Source organism: Xenopus laevis, chromosome 8L (assembly GCF_017654675.1).
Source record: "Xenopus laevis strain J_2021 chromosome 8L, Xenopus_laevis_v10.1, whole genome shotgun sequence".
Classification (NCBI taxonomy): domain Eukaryota; kingdom Metazoa; phylum Chordata; class Amphibia; order Anura; family Pipidae; genus Xenopus; species Xenopus laevis.
In genome coordinates, this window is record NC_054385.1 from 63,166,945 (window position 1) to 63,188,296 (window position 21,352).

General features: G+C 38.8%; 1 protein-coding gene across 2 annotated transcripts; it reads left to right on the forward strand.

Annotated features, from left to right (window-relative positions):
* The first annotated feature begins 1,233 nt into the window (after positions 1–1,233).
* On the forward strand, positions 1,234–20,772 carry lgals9b.L (galectin 9B L homeolog). Of its 2 annotated transcripts, none has more exons than XM_018230079.2 (11): positions 1,234–1,321; positions 5,756–5,844; positions 7,215–7,410; positions 8,812–8,931; positions 9,235–9,282; positions 10,789–10,830; positions 11,952–11,993; positions 14,887–14,919; positions 17,022–17,110; positions 19,108–19,273; positions 19,679–20,772. In XM_018230079.2, the coding sequence occupies exons 1-11, from the start codon at positions 1,292–1,294 to the stop codon at positions 19,820–19,822; spliced, it is 999 nt and encodes a 332-aa protein (XP_018085568.1). In that variant the 5' UTR covers positions 1,234–1,291; the 3' UTR covers positions 19,823–20,772. The 2 variants fall into 2 exon arrangements, with proteins under 2 accessions (XP_018085568.1, XP_018085569.1); XM_018230080.2 differs by lacking the exon at positions 1,234–1,321 and adding an exon at positions 2,517–2,621.
* The last annotated feature ends 580 nt before the right edge of the window (positions 20,773–21,352 follow it).

The window sequence follows — 21,352 nt, forward strand, 5'->3', positions numbered from 1 at the left end:
TGTTTTAAATAATCAAATTGCTACACAGCAGTTTATTTATATAAACAATAGCAAACACAGCAGTTTTACCAGTGCAGGGCAACATTGCATTACATTTTTCATTACTACTACATAACACTTTTTTGATGTTGCTGTTTCTTTAAATCCATATGCCTCCTTCTCCTTGTGGATAACAGAGCAGCCCCCCCAGCACATAATTAAACAACTTGAGGACCCCTAACAAGTATTTCCAAATGCTAACCAATCCCCACCAGCTTCACCTACTACAGGCAGAGTATGGTACACACAGGCAGAGCAGGCAGAGAATGGCACACACAAGCAGTGTAGGGCAGGCAGAGTATGGCACACACAGGAAGCATAGGGCAGGCAGATTATAATACACAAGGAATTATAGGCCTGGCAGAGTATGGCACACACAGGAAGCATAGGGCATGCAGATTATGATACACAAGGAAGTATAGTGTAGGGCTGGCAGAGTATGGCACACAGGGAGCACAGGACAGGCAGAGTATGGCACACACAGGCACTCTAAAATGAACAGTTTGCCAGTGCTGCTCCTACAGTCTAAATGAGGTGGGAAATGGTGAACAATGTGGGCACTAACAGCTTGGGGGGTGATCAATGCAGGGCATTACAATTACAGGTTTGAAGAGTGGGGGGGGCCTTAGAGGTATGAACAATATAGGGTCTTAAAGGTGTGAACAATACAAGGGATTACAAGTGTGCACAATGCAGGCCTTTTACAGCTTTTACAGGGGCCAGTTGATCTCAGTTCTGATACTTTTAAAATATTATACAAAGGTAAGCAATCAAAGCAACCAGACTTCAGTGGAGAGCCACACAAGGGGGGATGTGGGCTGGATGCGGTCCATGGGCTGCCAGTTGGACAGCAGTGGTTTATGGCATCTTACAGCAGCCCTTCTGGCATTTGCTAGAAGATTTGGGAAATATGTAACTGCTGTAGTGCTAATGGGAAAATGGTTTATCTTTCGAATGTTTTGTAAGTGCATATGGACTGTATTTAAAAGTGTCTAACACTAACACTAGTCTCGGGTACTCCCTTGCTGTGTGTAGCTTACTAAGGTAAAGGTTTGTGTGAGTCTATGGAGTACATAAGATATATTTATCTCACAAAAGGGTAAGCTACAGAAGCGGATATAATACAAGCTGCTACACTACAATCCCACTCCCCTCACCCCTCCTGTTTGTTTTCACATATTCCTTTCCACACAAGAAGAAACGAAAGTAATTTCAGCAGCAGCAGCAGCAGCAGAGACACTGCAGAAGTAACATGGCCAGCTTCCCTCCTATCTACAATCCAGTAAGTGTGCTATCCCCAAACTATAATCTCTTTTAAATTTTCTACAGGGACCTAGATTAGGTTAGGAATATCTGCTGTGTGACCCAAAATTAATTAAGAACTAGTTATGCACTTAATTTATTTTGTAGAAAGAATCTCATATTATTAAAATTCAGTACAGAGGTCCTTCTGAAACTGCATGGGGACCCACAGTTTAAGAATCTCAGCACTAGAAGGCTTCTGCCCAAGCTCTTGACAATGGGGCCCCTTAACTGACTCTTTATATCCTTTCACCTTCCCCGCCTTTCTGGCATGCCATGATGCAACTCTCTGATAAAGTAATGGCATAAAATTGAGCATGTCTTTACAGTGACAGCATGAATAACTAAGACCAAGGGTGTAACTATGGATGCCCAGGCCCAGATGGTGAAGGGAGTGGTTACGTTGGCCCTTCTTATTGGAGCCCCCCACTGCTGAATCTATTGTATCTATAGTTATGCCACTCAATAGGACCTTGCCAGCATATACTAAGAAATATATTCCAAGAATTTCAGAAAAGATGGCTACTACACTCCGCTGTTCCTCATCATATCCACATCCAGGGGCGTAACTACAGAGGAAGCAGACCCTGCGACTGCAGGGGGGAACAAATAGAAGGACTGACTCTACCTAACCTCCCATTTACATCAGAGTGCAAGGTTCACCTCTGCCTCTAGGGAGTAGATCCCTGCATTTCTTCTTAACCCCTTGCTTCCCATATGTAATTTCCAAATCTGATTCTAGTTCCTTAATTTAATCTGTAATCTGGTACCTTGTCTTGCTTTTCTTTCTTGCTAATTGGAACTTAGAGCAGCAACATCACACTTACAGCTATTGTGACATGTCTCAAGAGGAGGCAGATGTCATCTATACTTAGGGTTGCCACCTGGCCGCTAAAAATGATGGCTGATCCCAATGTTATTAATAGGGAAAAAAGATAAATATATAGGAAGGCCGGTATTTTTTTTCCAGAAAAGGTGGCAACCCTATCTATACTATACTACACCCAAAAACATTGTTTTAAAAATTGCCAGCAAAAGAAAAATTAGACATATCTTATTTACATATACAGTATATGAAGAAAAGAAAAGCACATCTCCACACAAATGTAGCACATTTGTAACTTATAAGAATAGTACAGGAAAGGTGCAGATAAATGAATACAGAGGTTTGTTCTTTGTTCCTCCCAACCCCCTACTTCCTACATGAATAGAAACGAAAGTAACTGTACATTCAAGATAACAGATACAACATGGCCAGCTTTGCTCCTATCTACAATCCGGTATGTACATTGCATTGCTGGATCTCTCTCTATCTGTTATAAAATGTAACAACGCAAAATGATTTCTTAGTGAATTATCAGCCCGAAAGATTGTCTACAGTTCTTATGAATAACATATTCAATGTATAATATATCATTAATGGATTAACCTATGTGGTGTCATTAGCAGTAAATAGTGGACTGTGACTGTAATGGTTACTGTACTTGCTTCTTCTGTTCTATCCTGCACTGCAGTGACCCTGAGCTTTTTGCTCCTGTGTGCACGTTGAATTCAGCAGCCATTGGGTCTGCTTTCTCTGTTTTTACAGCACTGCCATCTCTCATTTTTAAGCTACAATAAAGGAAGTTTTCACATAGATATAAATACTGTACAAGTGATAGTTAATCTATACATTTACATATATGTAAAGCCATATGTGCATTTCCAGTGCACACAGAAACAGAAGAAGCTAAATAGAGAATTAAGGGAAGTACACTAGTTAAATAACAAAGCAGGCAAAATTGGTCAAAGGTATCTAACCCCCAAAAACAAATGACTGTAAACGGACTCAGGGTGTGACGCTGAAATATTTGCATATTTGCATCACCAGCCTTTCAGCTCAACAGCTGTATTTAAAATCAGTCTGTCTTTTTTTGGGGAGTTTGGTATCGTTGGTGTGGGCGACTGTAAAATATCCTGGATAGTTAAAATGGCAGTTGTGCTGGATGTCGTCCTTTAAAGGAATGGTAAAAATCAAAGTGTTTTAAAGTCATGAAAATATCATGTACTGGTAAAACTGGTGTGTTTGCTTCAGAAACACTACTATAATTCCTATAAACAAGCTGCTGTGTTGCAATAGTGCGCAATAGATCTTGCCAGACTAACTTAATTTTTTTTTATGAGAAGGGTCCTCGATTCTGGGATAGCAGTGGATGTGATTTACTTAGACTTTGCTAAAGCATTTGATACAGTGCCACACAGAAGGTTACTGGTTAAATTAAGGAATGTTGGCCTGGAACATAGTATTTGTACCTGGATAGAGAACTGGCTAAAAGATAGACTACAAAGAGTGGTGGTAAATGGAACATTTTCTAATTGGACCAGTGTTGTTAGTGGAGTACCGCAGGGCTCTGTACTAGGTCCCTTGCTTTTCAACTTGTTTATTAATGACCTGGAGGTGGGCATTGAAAGTACTGTTTCTATTTTTGCAGATGATACTAAATTGTGCAGAACTATAGGTTCCATGCAGGATGCTGCCACTTTGCAGAGTGATTTGTCTAAATTGGAAAACTGGGCAGCAAACTGGAAAATGAGGTTCAATGTTGATAAATGCAAGGTTATGCACTTTGGCAAAAATAATATAAATGCAAGTTATACACTAAATGGCAGTGTGTTGGGAGTTTCCTTAAATGAGAAGGATCTAGGGGTCTTTGTAGATAACAAGTTGTATAATTCTGGGCAGTGTCATTCTGTGGCTACTAAAGCAAATAAAGTTCTGTCTTGCATAAAAAAGGGCATTAACTCAAAGGGTGAAAACATAATGATACCTCTTAATAGGTCCCTGGTAAGGCCTCATCTGGAGTATGCAGTGCAGTTTTGGACTCCAGTCCTTAAGAGGGATATAAATGAGCAGTTTAACTAAACTGGTAAGAGGGCTGGAAGACTTAAATTATGAGGGTAGACTGTCAAGGTTGGGGTTGTTTTCTCCGGAAAAAAGGCGCTTGCGAGGGGACATGATTACACTTTACAAGTACATTAGATAGAGGACCTTATAGACAAATAGCAGGGGACCTTTTTACCCATAAAGTGGATCACCGTACCAGAGGCCACCCCTTTAGACTAGAAGAAAAGAACTTTCATTTGAAGCAACGTAGGGGGTTCTTCACAGTCAGGACAGTGAGGTTGTGGAATGCACTGCCGGGTGATGTTGTGATGGCTGATTCAGTTAATGCCTTTAAGAATGGCTTGGATGATTTTTTGGACAGACATAATATCAAAGGCTATTGTGATACTAAGCTCTATAGTTAGTATAGATATGGGTATATAGAATTTATGTGAAAATATGGAGGGATGTGTGTGTATGGATGCTGGGTTTTCCTTTGGAGGGGTTGAACTTGACTTTTCAACCCAATTTAACTATGTAACTATGAAATTGAAAAAAGGCTATATGGCACAGGTTAAATAGTGGATAACAGATAACACCATTATGTTCTATAGAGCTTATCTGCTGTGTAACCTGAGCCTTTTCTCCTTTGAGTTTCTGCCCCCATTGCTACACAGCAGCCTACTTATATAAACAAAAGTAGTGTTTCAGACACTAACACACCAGTTTTACCAGTGCAGGGCAACACTACATTATATTTTTATAACTTTAAAACATTTTAATTTTTTGATGTTACTGTTCCTTTAAGACTGTAGCACAGCAATGTCTGTAGGAGACGTTAATGGGAAACCCTTCCTAAAATGTAACAAGGAAGATGCGTTGGAAAGACAGAATCATTTGTAATGCTGTACTGGGAGTGTCTAAATTTGGTCGGCTTGTGCATATAGGATAGATTGGCAAAACTGTGAAAATGTTCTGCCAATCCATCAGACTTTCTCCCAATCAGTTTGCCTTTAAGCGATCTTTTGAAGTACATTTCTTAAATGAGGCGTACCCTTACCTTGTCCAATGTTCTTTCAGTATACACAATATGCTACAACCACCGGCTAAGTGCAATATTTAGTGCCATTGACCTTGATGACTATCAAGGGTCGAATTGAAAATTCGAATTTCAAGTTTATTTTAGTGTAATTCGACTAGGGAATAGTCCAAATTCGATTCAAGTTTGCGGGTTGATCCTATTCACCAACATTTTAAGAATTTGATTTTTTTTTTTAAATAAATTTCAATTGATCATAAACTCTAAATTCAACCCTTGATAAATCTACCCCCTTGTGTCTCATACTTACTTTTGTTTTTAGATTGTAAGCTTAATGGAGCAGGGACATATTTCTTCCTTATATGTTGTATTTTCGTGTGTAATCTGTATGTTTTATATTGATACACACTTTTATTATACAACACTGCAGAACATATTAGTGCTTTATAAATACCTGTTCATAATAATAATAGTGTCTTTGAGGTTACCATCATCTTTTGATGTCATTGTAGAGTGTGCCTTTCCAGAGTGCAATACTTGGAGGAATTTGTGATGGCAAAAAAGTGACTATTCAGGGTTTTGTGCACAGCCACTGCACAAGGTAAGTGGTGAAAGGAAAGAGTGTTTTGCATTGAACAGTCTTGCTGAAAGAAAAGTTACACTGTAAAGCTGGTCATACATGGGCCAATATAATCTGCTGAATAGGCATCTTCCACCTTATTGGTCAGATATGGGTCTCTCCCAACCTTCTGCCTCACAGATATCACTCTATTGAGTAGGTTAGAAATCCATGTTGATGCTGATCTGATCATTGGTACAGGGCCCAGATGCAGACCAACAGGAATTCTTTGAACAAGGACCATATCAATGTGTTCTCATATGATGAGAAGGGTGACATTTTTGTTTGAAGAGATTACAACTGGAGACTAAACTTCCTTTGCCTGATCTTTGGCCAGATCTGGGCAGCCCTTCAGGAGGCACCCATACATGGTGTAATAAGCCAACTTGATCTGAAGGGGCTGAGCTGACAGCTTTTTTTGGCCGATGCATGTCAGCATAACTTACAGGATAGAAAGGAGACTTCATTCAAGAAGAGAGAACTATGCACTTGATTTAAAGGATAGTTCCGTAAAAGGAAAGAAGAACACTTTTTATGTTTTATTACAATTTCTAGTTTTTCAAAAATAGACTCTGCCCAATTAACTTTCCTTAAAGGGGAGGTTCACCTTTTGGACAATAGAGCTTTAAAAGTCCATGCCATAAAAAACATTTTTGTAATCATCTCTGCAAAAACTCTCTCAGTTCTCTCCTCTGTTATGGGATCGGCAACATGCTCTGTGTAAGAGATCTCAAATCCATTTGTTGGCAAGATTGAGCCAATCGGATCATAAATATGCAAATGAAGAAGGAAGGAAAGCACAATAGAGCAGATTCAGTCCTTTCCTTCCTTATTTGGCAGCCTGCATCTCTTACACAGAACGTGTCCCCGGATCACTTAACAGAGGAGAGAACTGAGAGAGTTTTTGCAGAGATGATCCACAGCTTCTATGGTATGTATCTCTGAAAGCAAACATTTTAAGTAATAAAGATAAATTACAAAAAAAAATGGGCTGTTAAATTAGCTTTATTGTCCAAAAGGTGAACCTCCCCTTTAAGTAACAAGCTGTCATGAAACCAGGGCAGAGAAACCATCTCTAAATACGAGGGAACTTCTTGTTTCCACGAAAAGTGGCATTTCTATTATTTCTAACTATCTTTATTCTGTCCATCTGAAGAAACTTCTGTAGGGATCATTTTGTAAAAAGAGTATGTATACTTGCACTAGTGCAGCAACCAATAGCGCTGAATGGAATAATAAATGAAAATACGTTTTTTTGTGTGTTTTCAAAATTAGGCCTTTGTGACAAAGGACTGCAGGATGATTGGAGACTGTGGGAAGGGAAGACAATTAAAACTATTCTTTTTTTTAAGGTTTGCAGTGAACTTCGTTTGTTTCAACAATGACATTGCATTTCACTTTAATCCACGGTTTGATGATGGCCTTGTTATTGTATGTAACACAATGCAGAGCTCCAAATGGGGCTCAGAGGAAAGAAAAAAGCATATGCCCTTCAGTAAGAATGGCGCCTTTGAGATCACAGTACTTGTACTGGGACATGCTTTCCAGGTGAGACTTTTAGGTGATAGTTTGAAGTATGTATGTCTGTATGTATGTATATCTTTATTTGTATAGTGCTCCTTGAGGGCAGAGCACTGTACAGCAAAACAATCAATTAGTAGTAACATTGAATCATTGAAATAAAAAGTAACAATAAGTGCATTATTAGAAATACAATTCACATAAATATAAAATATAATTACAATACAGATTAAGTGCTCGGTGTCAAGGAGACAAAAGGCTGGAGGACCCTACCCTGTAAGGCTTACAGTCTAATACCCCTCCGAATTGTGTCTGTATGTTACCCTCCCATTTAAAGTGCTGTAGGTTACAGTGTGTGACACTGTCATATAAGTGCCAATTCCCAGTTCAGGTGTTATCCAGGTGCTCCCAGAGGTAGTCTTTGAGTTTCGTTTTAAAAACACTTAAGGTGGATTCTCTCCGGAGAGTTTCAGGAATGGTATTCCAAATATAAGGAGCTGCAAGACAGAAGGGTTTGATACGGGAAACAGCACTAGTAGTGGGGGGTACAACCAAGCGGTTGCTCTGAGAGGAGTGGAGGTTTCAGCCAGGAACATATAGAGAAACAAGAGATGAGATGTAGAGATGAGATGTAGTTAGGTGCAGAGGAATGAAGGGCTTTGAAGGTTCTGAGGAGGAGGAGATATTCTTTGTTTTACAGGAAGCCATGATAAAGACTTCAGCAGCGGAGGGGCCTGTACCCTTTTGGATGAGAGGAGGATAATACTGGCAGCAGTGTTTAATACAAACTGTAGAGGGGAGAGATGGTCACAGGTTTTGACAGTGGTGTTAATATGATCAGAAAAGCAGCGAGAGAGGAGTCAAAGATAACCCCAGACAGCGAGCTGAGTTGACAGGATTAATGAGCATGCCATCAATAGAGATAGTAAATAGCGGAGTAGGACCAGGCTTAGGTGGAAAGATGATAAGTTCAGTTTTTGTTAGGTTGAGTTTGAGGTGGCGCTGGTTCATCCAATTTGAGATGTGTTTATAAGTAATCGCTAGATTCCTGTTCATTACAGTTTATATAGCCTATTAAACCCACATCAATTATGAAGGAACCACTTTTTAGAATGAGCAGACAATTTTGCAAAGGGGGGGGGTTGATACTTTCTAATTCCCTAATGATCAGGTTTTAGTCCCATGTTCATAAGTAGTAATTTGCAGAAGGTAGTTCACTCCAAACTTCAGTCTTTCTTGATGTTCATTCAGATAGAAGTTTGTTTTTCCATTTAGCTGCCCATACCTGTACTCAATAAATGTTATCTTTTCCCAGTTTCTCAACGTGGGTTCCTCTCTTTTTTTGTTATTTTCACCAGTGACTTATTCTGGTTTCCGTCTTTGTCTTCTGTCTCATCACTTTTTTCATTCCTGTCTCATTCTAATTAGGTGTCTGTGAATGGGCAGTATATCTTGGAATACCGTCATCGTACTTCTTACCAAAGCATCCAGTCAGTCCAAGTCAATGGAGATGTCACTCTTAGCCAAGTTACCTTCTCTGGACCCTCTGTAAGTGAATAAGAATAACAGGTCCTGGAAATAGAGTAGCAGAGACTGAGCATTCATCAGAAGATGCACACCATGACTTTTAAAGCTCCACACCCTTGGACTGGTCTCCAGAAAGTAATCCCATAATAAAAGCAGTTACTATAGTTTTAATACATAAAGTAATGATGAAAGCAGTGGCTTTGGGTTGTCTGGGAGTAAACTAACATATTAAGTGACTCTGTTATGTGTATTTTTATGTATAGATTGTAAGACCATATGCAACACATACATTTTAAATGAATGCTCTTTCTATTACAATTTCAGACTCATATGTCACCATTGCCACCACCCTATTCTGTCACCCCGAGTTATGTGAGTATGTCCATGACCCTTATGGTTTGCCTTACATCTTGTCTTTGAATGTAGTTAGAATACAGATGTATAAAATATGACATATTCTGTAAACAGTGAATATGATGTTTTCCAGTTAAAAGGACAGTAAACCCAGTGGAGGCAGCTACCACAACGCTGCAGCCTCCCTCTTCTGCTGCAATCTTAAAACTTTAGTGATGGAGATGTTCAATGGGGGGCTGGAAATCTTAAAGTCTCTTAAAGTTACAGGTGGCGTCTTTTTGCCACCCCTGGTAACTAGCCACTTGCTGCTGCCTGAGGCAAGTTTCCTACCTTCCCTCATGTAGAAAAAAACCAGCAGAACACTGATTGTAGTGAAATAAGTGAGATTGTTGTTTATTTAGCCCATGTACATACAAGGTAAGGGCAACGTTTCGGACCCCACTGGGCCCTTTATCAAGCCTAGTGGTTAGATACAAACACAGTGTTTTATAGAGTGTACATTGGGAGTTGCATGTAACTCCTCCCTTTCAAAATGACATCATAATGAGCAACATGAAAAAAAAGTCTTTATAGTGTCCATTTTTATAATAAAAAATCAATTTGTGTAAGTCCATAAACCTGTGTACTGAATAATATAAACTTAGTATATGGCAGGAGCGGCCCTGAGTACACCCCCCTTTTTTTAATAAATATGGCTTGTGCTGAACACATTATATCCATTATTTTAATTGCAGAAATATATGTTTATATGTTTTTTGTTATTTCTTGAGCTAAATAATCAAACAGGGAAACTGAAGCCCTATTCACTGAAGTCAAGTTGACCAAGGGAGTATGTTGCCCCTTTTAGTAAAAGAAGGATACTTCCTAATTCCTGAAAACAGATGTATAATACAAATCACTTGACAACAGAAAACACGCATTTTTTGTGGCTACCATGGGCAATATATTTGCTGAAGACCTTGAAAAACCATAGAGAAGAACTGTAATCGATCTGCCATTTATATCAATTTAGATAAATAAAGTGCTTTTCCCAAAATTACTATGTCCATATGCAGGGGAACACATGACCAAACTTTCATCTGTAAGTGCCCTTAGAGGATTTTATATGTGGCCTAGCTTTAATTTTTTTGGATGGCACCCCAAACCGGATCTGTACTGGATGTGAACTGTACTTTGCTCTATTCTATTGTAATAAACCCATAGAAACTGATAAATCTGGAAAAATTCTATGGCTTTGACACCTCATTTCACTGCCTACTCCCTGACATTATAGCTCCACCACTTTTATGTCATCTGCTTGCACTGGGGTCATTGTTACCCCATTGGGTGCTCATGCAAATGGCCTAGCAGCCTATTCTGTATTAGTTTTACTTGAATTTACTATATTTTTAGAACTGACAATTATAGGTAGGTGGGACGTCAGTCCTATTCATCGCCCTACTGCTTACATATCCCCTCCCAAGGAGGTGTTTCTTCTACTTTATAGCTTATGCCCTAAATAAAAATTCTCTCATTTTGTTTTAGGCACAGAATTCATTTATGACTTCAGCATTCGCTGCTCCTGTGGTAAGATCTCAGCCTCAGATTTATTTCAGATTGATAAAGCTTATTTGAGGGGGGAACTATTTAAATACAAGGGTAATGGAGAAAAACGTGTTTGGAAATAAAGTACATAAAAAAGGGCATAAATTCAAAGGATGAAAACATAATTTTGGCTCGTTATAGGTCCCTGGTAAGGCCCTATCTGGAGTATACAGTGCAGTGTTGGTTTCCGCTACTTAAATGAGCTGGAGAGAGTGTAGAGACGTGCAACTAAACTGGTTGGAGGGATGGAAGACATAAATTATGAGGGTAGACTGTCAAGGTTGGAGTCGCTTGTGAAGGGACATGATTACACTTTACAAGTACATTAGAGGACATTATAGACAACTAGCAGGGGACCTTTTTACCCATTAGGGCTATTCCACACGGGGAGATAGCCAGGCGTTTGCGGTCGCGGCGACAAAGCGCCGCGCCAGTCGCCGCGACCGGCGCAGGCGACAGTTTTGTATGGGCGCCTATGTAAAAACGCCTGTGCTAACCACACGAGGCGATGCGCTTTTCAACAGTCGCCTGAAAATGCCTCGCCAGGGTTTTTCAGGCGACTTTTGAAAAGCGCATCGCCTCGTGTGGTTAGCACAGGCGTTTTTACATAGGCGCCCAAACAAAACTGTCGCCTGCGCCGGTCGCGGCGACTGGCGCGGCGCTTTGTCGCCGCGACCGCAAACGCCTGGCTATCTCCCCGTGTGGACTAGCCCTTAAGAAGATCACTGCACCTGAGGCCACCCCTTTAGACTAGAAGAAAATAACTTTTATTTGAAGCAACGTAGGTTGTTCTTTACAGTGAGGGCAGTGAGATTAAGATTAACAGCTCCATAGACTTCACTATATGACAATTTTAATTTAATCTGGCCTTTAAAATGCTGTATGAGAAATAATCATCCCACTATGTGTAATAAGTTTTATGGCATTGCTTTATGTTATTATACCTGCATTGAGATTTCCAGCTTGGCAAGAAGGTGGCAATACACTTCCAATTCCCCCTCCACAGACGTACACAGATTTCTGTGTTTCGAAACGCTCCGAGAAGAGATTATTTCCTAACCATTTTATAGTAATTAAATTTAGTTTCCACTTTTCTTTTTTAGGGTTCATGTCCATCAGCAGCTCCATTGTTTGGGGCATCTATGGTAAGTCAGAATCCTCTCATATCAGAGGAATATTGGAATAAAGAGATTTAGTTACACAGAAAGGAAAGTGTTTGAATAATCCAACCCATTATCCATGTATCAGCCTCTGTTTAGAAACAATATCTAACTGTTTGGGTTGTAGTCTGTATAATGTACTGTGTATTGGGACCACTATACCCAATGCCTTTGCACCATGAAGACCACATTAAATAACTAACCGTTTGTGATATAATGCTGTCAATCTACAGCTACACTTTCAGTAATAAGGCAAATGGCACACAATAAATTACTTTACACATGTTTTTCAGCTGGCAGTGAAATACTCCATACCCATCTGTGCCACATTTAAGGTCTTAAAATCACCTTTCACAAAGGATGATTGTCAGTTTCCTTTCATGATAGGCGACTTGGAGAGATGTCAGACATTCCTGAACTATTTCTTTATTCTGTATAAATGGGCTAAATTCCATGTTAACAAGCATACCAAATATTTGTCGTTTTTGAAAAAGTTAATACATATACAGAATCAAAAGGCAGCACAGAATGTGTATTGAGTCTGGACAATCCCAATTGTTTGGTTCTTTTTATGAGAAGGTGAGCAGGGACCTTGATTCTAGAATGGAAGTTGATGTGATTTACTTAGCCTTTGCTAAAGCATTTGATACAGTGCCACACAGAAGGTTACTGGTTAAATTAAGGAATGTTGGCCTGGAACATAGTATTTGTACCTGGATAGAGAACTGGCTAAAAGATAAGACTACAAAGAGTGGTGGTAAATGGAACATTTTCTAATTGGACCAGTGTTGTTGGAGTACCGCAGGGCTCTGTACTAGGTCCCTTGCTTTTCAACTTGTTTATTAATGACCTGGAGGTGGGCATTGAAAGTACTGTTTCTATTTTTGCAGATGATACTAAATTGTGCAGAACTATAGGTTCCATGCAGGATGCTGCCACTTTGCAGTGTGATTTGTCTAAAAAACTGGGCAACAAACTGGAAAATGAGGTTCAATGTTTGCACTGCAAAAATAATATAAATGTTATACACTAAATGGCAGTGTGTTGGGAGTTTCCTTAACAGAGAAGGAGCTAGAGGTTTTTATAGATAACAAGTTGTCTAATTCTAGGCAGTGTCATTCTGTGGCTACTAAAGTAAATTAAGTTCTGTTTTGCATAAAAAAGGGCATTAACTCAAGGGATGAAAACATAATTTTGTTGACTTTATATGTACCTTGTAAGGCCTCACTTTGAGCATGCAGTGCAGTTTTGGGCTCCAGTTGTTAAAGGAGAACTAAACCCTAAAAATTAATATGGCCAAAAATCCCATATTTTATATACTGCACTTATTGCACCAGCCTAAAGTTTCAGCATCTCAATAGCAGCAATGATACAATGTATTGTGAAGAATGGGAATCATTCACCGTGTGGTGACACAATAAACAGCATAATTGCAGTTAACCTGCTGTCGTGAATGATTCCCATTCTTCACAATACATTGGATATATACAGGGTGCCGGGGACGGAGCATCCAGGGAACCATCACAAGAAGTAAGGCATAATCACTAATCAGTGTAAAACCCTCTGTTATAGCAGCAATGATACTGAAGTTCAAACTTATCACAGAAGGTCACCGTCTTGGAAAGCGTCTGTGACATTCACATGCTCAGTGGGCTTTGAGAAGCTAAGGTTAGGGGCCGTTGCAAATGATCAAACTGAAAATGAGGTTGGTCTGTAATATAAGCTGATGCTACAGGGTTGACTATTAGATGATGATGCTTGTTGCACTAGTTTCTGAGCTGCCATGTATTAATTATATGTATTCATTATTAATCAGCCTTATATCATGAAATTTATATTCTATGGGTACTGTATATTTTGTGTCAGTCCCTAAGCTCAGAAACTTTTTTGGAGGCACAGATCTTTTCTGCTAAAGGACTGTGGTTGCCTTGGGCTGGTGTAAAAGCTCAAAACATAATGTACAGCATTACTAGCTTACTTCTTTAGTTAAGCTTTAGTTCTCCTTTAAAGGAGAACTAAACCCCCTTTAGCCAAAAGGTCCCCACTGCCCCAGACCTCCCTGCATATCCTCTGCACAGTCTTAACCCTGAATTGTGTCCCCTCTAGAAATACTGACAGCACATGCAGAGTCAGTGACGTGGAGCTCATGGGGACCATCTTCCGGTGCTTTCGATATTCTTTGGGTCCCTCCTGCAATTTCAGTTACTTTTGGCACACGCGCAGTTGTCGCAAGCTGGAAGAATGCTCCAACTGCGCATGCACCAATACAGCGTTCACATTATGAAGAATACTGAATCGCCGAAGATGGTGCCCGTGAGTTCCATTGCGCTGACTCTGCATTTGCAGTCAGAGGGGGACACAATTCAGGGGTAAGACTGTGCAGGGAGGGGGGCCAGTGTGGACTTTTGGCTAAAGGGAGGTTTAGTTCTCCTTTAAGAGGGATATAAATGAGCTGGATATTGCAGAGACTTGCTACCAATCTGGTTAGAGGGAAGGAAGACTTCAATTATGATGGTAGACTGTCATGGTTGGGGTTGTTTTCTCTGGAAAAAAGGCGCTTGCGAGGGGACATGATTACATAAAGAGAATCACCGTACCAGAGGCCACCCCTTCAGACTAGAAGAAAAGAATTTGAATTTGAAGCAACGTAGGTGGCTCTTCACAGTGAGGACAGTGAGGTTGTGGAATGCACTGCCAGTTGTACCTATGCTAATTAGGCATTATTGGTTTTGGTAGCTAGTGCCTTTTTATGATGTCCCTCTAATCCTTTCACTATCTAGAACCAAGCTCACTGCATTCATTTTAAAGCCTCTATGTAATTATCTTCTGTGATACTGAATTATAATAAATACAAGCATGTATTTGTCCTCTTTCACAGACTCAGAAGGGACCTATGACTGTACATAACCCGGTATGTATTTATATATTTGGAGGTTTGTGTTTGAGTAAAGGAAAAGGCATAAACATGTCATTATTCCTATATTTCTTACTTTGTAATGGAACAATTGACCATATAAAGCTCACCCCTCTAGCCATTATGTTAACTGTTTCACTGGCAGTTGAGTAGTTTTTCAACATTTTGTAGTCTTTCACTTTCTCCTGAGGAGAACATTTAGTTTGTCTATTACTATATCATTTTCTCAGTACAAAGTTAGCTTTCCTAATATACCTGAATTCCAAATATCCGACAAGATAAATTTTATAAATACAAAAATGTAATTAAATTTTTGTAAAATATACTGGCTTCATTTCCACTGTGTAGTCAATACAGAATATGTCTCGTATTATGGAGATTGCCGACTTGCAGATCAAAATCCCATCAGTACAAAAGAGAATGGCTATATCACTGCATCTGAGTTAAACCTATCTTCACTTCATGTACAAAACAAATGGTACATTTCCATAATATGTCCCCACAATCTATAATTTCAAAAATAGTGCTTGAGCTACCATGTGGCTTTGGTGTATGTTCTAACACAGTACTAAAAACAATTCTAAGAACTTGCACATGTGCAAAATGGCCAGGAAACAATTGTAGCATGATTGCTTCAGATCTGTAAATGGCTAGCAATAAAATAGAATACCGTGGAGTGCATGGTTTCCATATAAAGAGCCATAATTCCATAATATTGGTGTATAAAAAAACCAGTCAAGGATGTTGTCACAAAGCAGCTTTTACTGAAATCTATCAGATTTTTGCTTTTGTTTTCTAACTGTTGAAATCAAATTGCTGATTGGTTGCTCTGTGCAACATCACTGGTAATGCTTCACTCCACTTTTTAAACAGCTTGATAAATAAGCCCCTTCGTGTCTGTCAATTATAGGGTTAAATTAATTTCAAGAGGGAGTAAACATAGTTTTTTAATCTTACAAGTGTCTGTTGGTAGTTTTGCCTATCTTATCTTATATTGGAAGTCTCCTTGATAAGGCTTTTCGTACAACAGATGCTTTATATTGATTTATCATGTATGTGAAATACAGAATCTTAGGGCAAGGTCACATTTGGCGTTTTTACGCTGCGTTTTTAAACATCCAGCAGAGTGTAAATATTACAAATGAAGCCCTATTGAAAATAATGGAATACGCACTATAGCAATTCCCACGGGACGCTTGCGAGTCAACATCTGCTATGAAATGCAAGTATTTGCATTTTTCAGCAGAAGTGCCAATACACCAAGGAAACGCAATATTATTTTTAACTATGAGATCCACAGGTTTGGAAATATACTTTGATGCGTATTTTCAATATGGCGGCCATACTCTTGCGAGATGGATTGTGCGTTGTTTGCCGGTGATGTAATTAAGCTGCGAATTGACGATCAGTACGGCTACATTTTGCATGTATATTGTTTTTCCACTTGGCTTTTTTTTTTTTTACAAAAGTTTACGGAAATTCTTATGAATGGAATTGTCGGGAAAGAGAAAAAACAAATGCATTTTGGGAAAAGAAAACTACAGGCTGAAAAACGCATATTATCATGCATGTGGTTTCATTGGTGTATTTACGTTCAACCGCGTGTTTTTAAAAACACAACGTAAAACCGCCACTTGTGACCTCGCCCTTAATGGAAGCATTCAGCCACATAGAATAAAATGTATCCCAGAAGGCTTTATATGGGGTTTTGAAGTCACTGCTTTTTGTAGGCTGCTTGTTTACAATGTAGCCAACATTTGCAGATAACATGAGATGCACAAAATGACTTGTAAGTAACCTATAGTTTGATGCTATCCCAACAACAATGTTCTGTGTGGACAGTGTTTTTGTCATGGAATGCTGACTGCTGAACTGCAGGGGAGAGATGTGGGAACTATAATAATTAGTGATGTCTATAAGGAGTTTCCAGGTGGATTACATGCTGCTGGCAGCTAATTCTAAGTAGTAATCATTTGGAAAAGCTTTCACTCTTTTGTTTTTCCTACACGGAGTTGTTCCAAACTCTGTGCTGTTATGTTGGAATGTTATTAGTTCTAAAATACATATTATTAATAAGAATACATGTGTTTTAAATCTAGATAATGCCCTTTCAAGCTGCTCTACAAGGGACATTTACAAAGAACCGCAAAATCATCATGGTGGGATCTGTGGGTTATGGAGCAGACAGGTCTGTAAATACTCTGTGGGACATTCACTAAGATTCTTAGTTGCGCTGGCGTCCACTTCGCCAGGCGTATTTTCGCCAGGGCCCCGCAAATTCACTAAAATACGAAGTTGCGCTCAGGGGTAGCGTAAGGTTGCGAAGTTACGCTAGCATTAATTCGCCAAGCAAAGCGAAGTTACGCTAGCGATGGTTAATTTGCATACGGCGCCAAATTCAAGTTACAATGGAGGTATATGTAGCAGAACTACACAAGCCTGGGAAACCTTCAAAACAGCAAATAAAATTTATATTTTGCCCTACACATGTGCCCACTTTATAGTTAAGTTGCCATGAGTTAGGAAATGTAGGGGTGAAGGAGGAGAGCCCCAAAAAAAATTTCGATCTTTTTCAGCCTATCACCCATAAAAAATGAAAAAACGCCAGCGGTTTTTGGGCCTTAGAAAAAATGTTAACTTTTTTTGAAGCAATCCCTATCTACTCTATTTCGCTTCGCCTGGTCTGAGGTGGCGAAGGAAGTCTGGCATAAAAGGTAGCGTTCAGAATCATTCGCGCGTTAGTGAATTTGCGTAGTTACGTCCATTGCGCAAATTCACCAGGCGTAAGGGTGCGAAGTAACACTAGCGAATTTACGCCAGCGTTCGTTAGTGAATATGCGAATTAATGAAAATGCCCAACGCTAGCGAATTCACACTAGCGTTAGGCGCTTCGGCGTTTAGTGAATTTGCCCCTCTGTGTTTATCTATGTTGCAGATTACTAAAAAATCATCTGATTACAATTTCCCTGTATCTTAATATAATATTAATAGTAAAATGGGGAAAGATATATTATTAATAGTAAAATGGGGAAAGATATAATATTAATAGTAAAAATGGGAAAAGATCCTTTGGAAATAAATTACATATACAAGGGCAAAACATTTGTTCTAGGCTCTCTAAGGCCTACATTTGTTATATTTATGAAGCCTAACTCTTTGCGCTGCATTGTAGAAGCAAATTCAAGTTGGGGCGAAATTTAACAGAATGCTGTTTTCACTAACCGAATATTAGTCTAATCCCAATTGGCACCCTAGAAGTCAATTATAATCTTGCCATCTAAAAACCTGGTTGGGCTTATTAGCTAGATGACTCTTCATATTGCAAACCTCTCCAAATATATGCTAACAGCACGGCTTCCATCAAAGGCTTTTCTTTTCTCTGCAATCTCCTGCCCCATCAGCTAGATTGTGCAAAGCCTTATAGAAATACATTGCTTGAATTCTTTCCTATACTAGTGGTTGGGGAGGCAACTTGCCAATAACCGTAATAATGCAGAATTGTGATAACTTTAGTATAGTTTTATTTAATCAGTTTTGAATCCACTTAAAAAATATGATAAGGAGTCTTTTTGTCTTGCATAATAAAAAAGTATTTTTAAGTAACTTTACCATGTATATTACACACAATAAAAAAAATCAATGGTTTTAAAATGATTTGTAGATGTAATTACAATAAAAAGCATTATTTGTTTATCCCTTTCTGTTCTCTGGTTCTGACTCATGAAACAATATCGCTGAAATCAGTTCTCTGTTAATAAGCTGTTTTTTTGCTACATTGTTCCTTGAGTCAGAACCAGCAGTGTGGGGGATATAGACAGCAGATGATACTTTCAATAGCTATTGCATGTACTTATAATGTTAAAACCACTGTAATGGTTTTGTATTTAATATGTATTGGATGGCTTCTTGACCTTGGGTAAAGGGGTGCTATGGCTGTTAAAGATGAAGCCAGGCCTGGTCTCCTTCCACAAACCAGATAAATGTACAAATAACTGCAAATCTTAAATCCTGCAACCCTGCCAATGTTATTAACAGATTGCATGGGAAAACATGTATTGTCTCTCTGAGATATTTGTAAACTGTGGCAATACCTCAATCAAAATCACGAATAATATAAAACCCAGTTCATTTTTGGTGTGAATAAGAAAGAAACAATTATTGGTTACCATCATCTGTACTTTTCAGGTTCCACGTTAACCTCTTGAACAGTAGCACACGAAATATCTACCTCCATATTGCCCCGCGCTTCAAAGAAGGAGCACTAGTGCGAAACACTCAGGACAGGGGGACTTGGGGGCCCGAGGAGAGACATATGTCCTACATGCCTTTTGTACCAGGACAGCAGTTTCAGGTAAGATAACAGAATGTGGTCTATCAGCTGTGAGTATGCATTCTCATCCGGGTGTACATACCATTTGCGCTGTTGGAAGAATCTGACCCATTTTGCTAATAATTCGAGTAATGGCAAAATATTTGTCTAATGTTGCATATTTTATAATAAATATATATATATATATATATATATATATATATATATATATATATATATATATATATATAGAGTCAATGGGCAAAATATTTTGTTAGTCGCGCATATTTTTTTTCACTCATTGAAGTCTATGGGAGTTTTTTGTGGCGAAACCTGGTAAAACATTTCACTCTTCACTTAAAGCCTCTGGCCTAAACACTTTTCCAGCACTTGGTTCCTATGCCACTGCTTTGTATGTGCCAATCTTACATATGTTGTTCCATCTAGATGGAGATCAGGAACGAAGGAGGCTGCTTTGGGGTCTATGTTAACAGTGCAAAGGTGTTCACTTACGTTCATCGTTTACCTGCCAACCAGATTGACATGATGGAGGTGAATGGAGATGTTTCCTTATCCTACGTACAATTCTGATATGCCCTGGCTAAAATGGCACGAAGAGGGAAGAAAAAAAAAAAGCCATCAAATCTTTTCTAAATATTTTTTAAAATTTTAAAGAAATGAAATCCATTAACCAAAATGAAGATCCAATATGGTCCATTATATGCATTAGACAATATTTTTTACATAGGAATAATTTAAACAAATTCATGCTATGTCTAATTAATTAGTGATTATTTAGAGCTGGAAATAGTTCAATATAATTATAAAGAATTCTTATACAGGGAGTTATCAGGCTTGATGTTTAATTCCTTCATTATAATGTTATCATAGATATGTAGGACTTGCAATACATTGACAATTAAAACAGACAGAGGCTTGTGCCCTAGGAACAAACTATTGCATTTAAAGATCTATCCAATGGCACATCTCCTGAAGCCAGTTACAAAGCGAGTACAAAAATGGGACATGTAATCCAGAATGCTTGGGACCTGGGGTTTTCCAGATAATGGATATTTCTGTAATTTGGATCTTCACACCTCAGGTCGACTAGAAAATAATTTAAACAAGAAATAATCCCAGCAGGCTGGTTTTGCCTCAAATAAGGATTCATATCTTAGTTGGTATCAAGTACAAGATACGGTTTTATTAATACAGAGAAAAAGGAAATCATTTTTACAAATTTGAATTATTCGATAAAATGGAGTCTATGGGAAATGGCCTTCCCGTAATTCGGAGCTTTCTGGAGAACGGGTTTCCAGAAAAGGGATCCCATTACTGTATTGTATATTTTAGCAATATATAAAATGACTTATTCCAACCCTCTAAAGGCCTTCTTGAATCACTCCTGTCCACACTAGCCATTTCAGTTTGTATCCGACACTGCAAGGATTGATAAATACATTTGCAAAATCAACCCATGCCATTTCCAGTGGTTTTTTTTATGCTGTCAAGATATTGCAAATAAAGGCATTTTAATCTTATATTTTGTGTTTAATAGCGGAGGCAGGGTACCTAATTTCAACCTAGTGTTCTATAAGTGTCTTTGTTTGGGAAATTGACACTTACAGTAATACGCAGTGTTGCTTGGGGCCATTAATGTGCTGATAAAACAGAATTACAACACATTCATTCTTTCCATTCTTGTTGACTGCTATGACACTTATGGAACACACACACACACACACTATTGTACCAAAGGTTTCTCTACTGGAAGAGTGCAGCTGGTAAACTAGAGAGTAGCTAAATCAGGGCTGGGTGCAGGAGGCAAATGTACAGAGACTATAAGGGCCTGAATCCTTACATAGTAAGTTAGGTTGGGAAAAGAAAAAAAACAACACGTCCATCAAGTTCAACCTTTTAACTATTTTAAACCGCCTAACTGCTAGTCGATCCAGAGGAAGGCAAAAAAAAAAAAAAAACCCATTTGAAGCCTCTCCAATTTGCCTCAGAGGGGGAAAAATTCCTTCCTGACTCCAAAATGGAAATCAGACTCGTCCCTGGATCAACTTGTACTATGAGCTATCTTCCATAACCCTGTATTCCCTCACTTGCTAAAAAGCT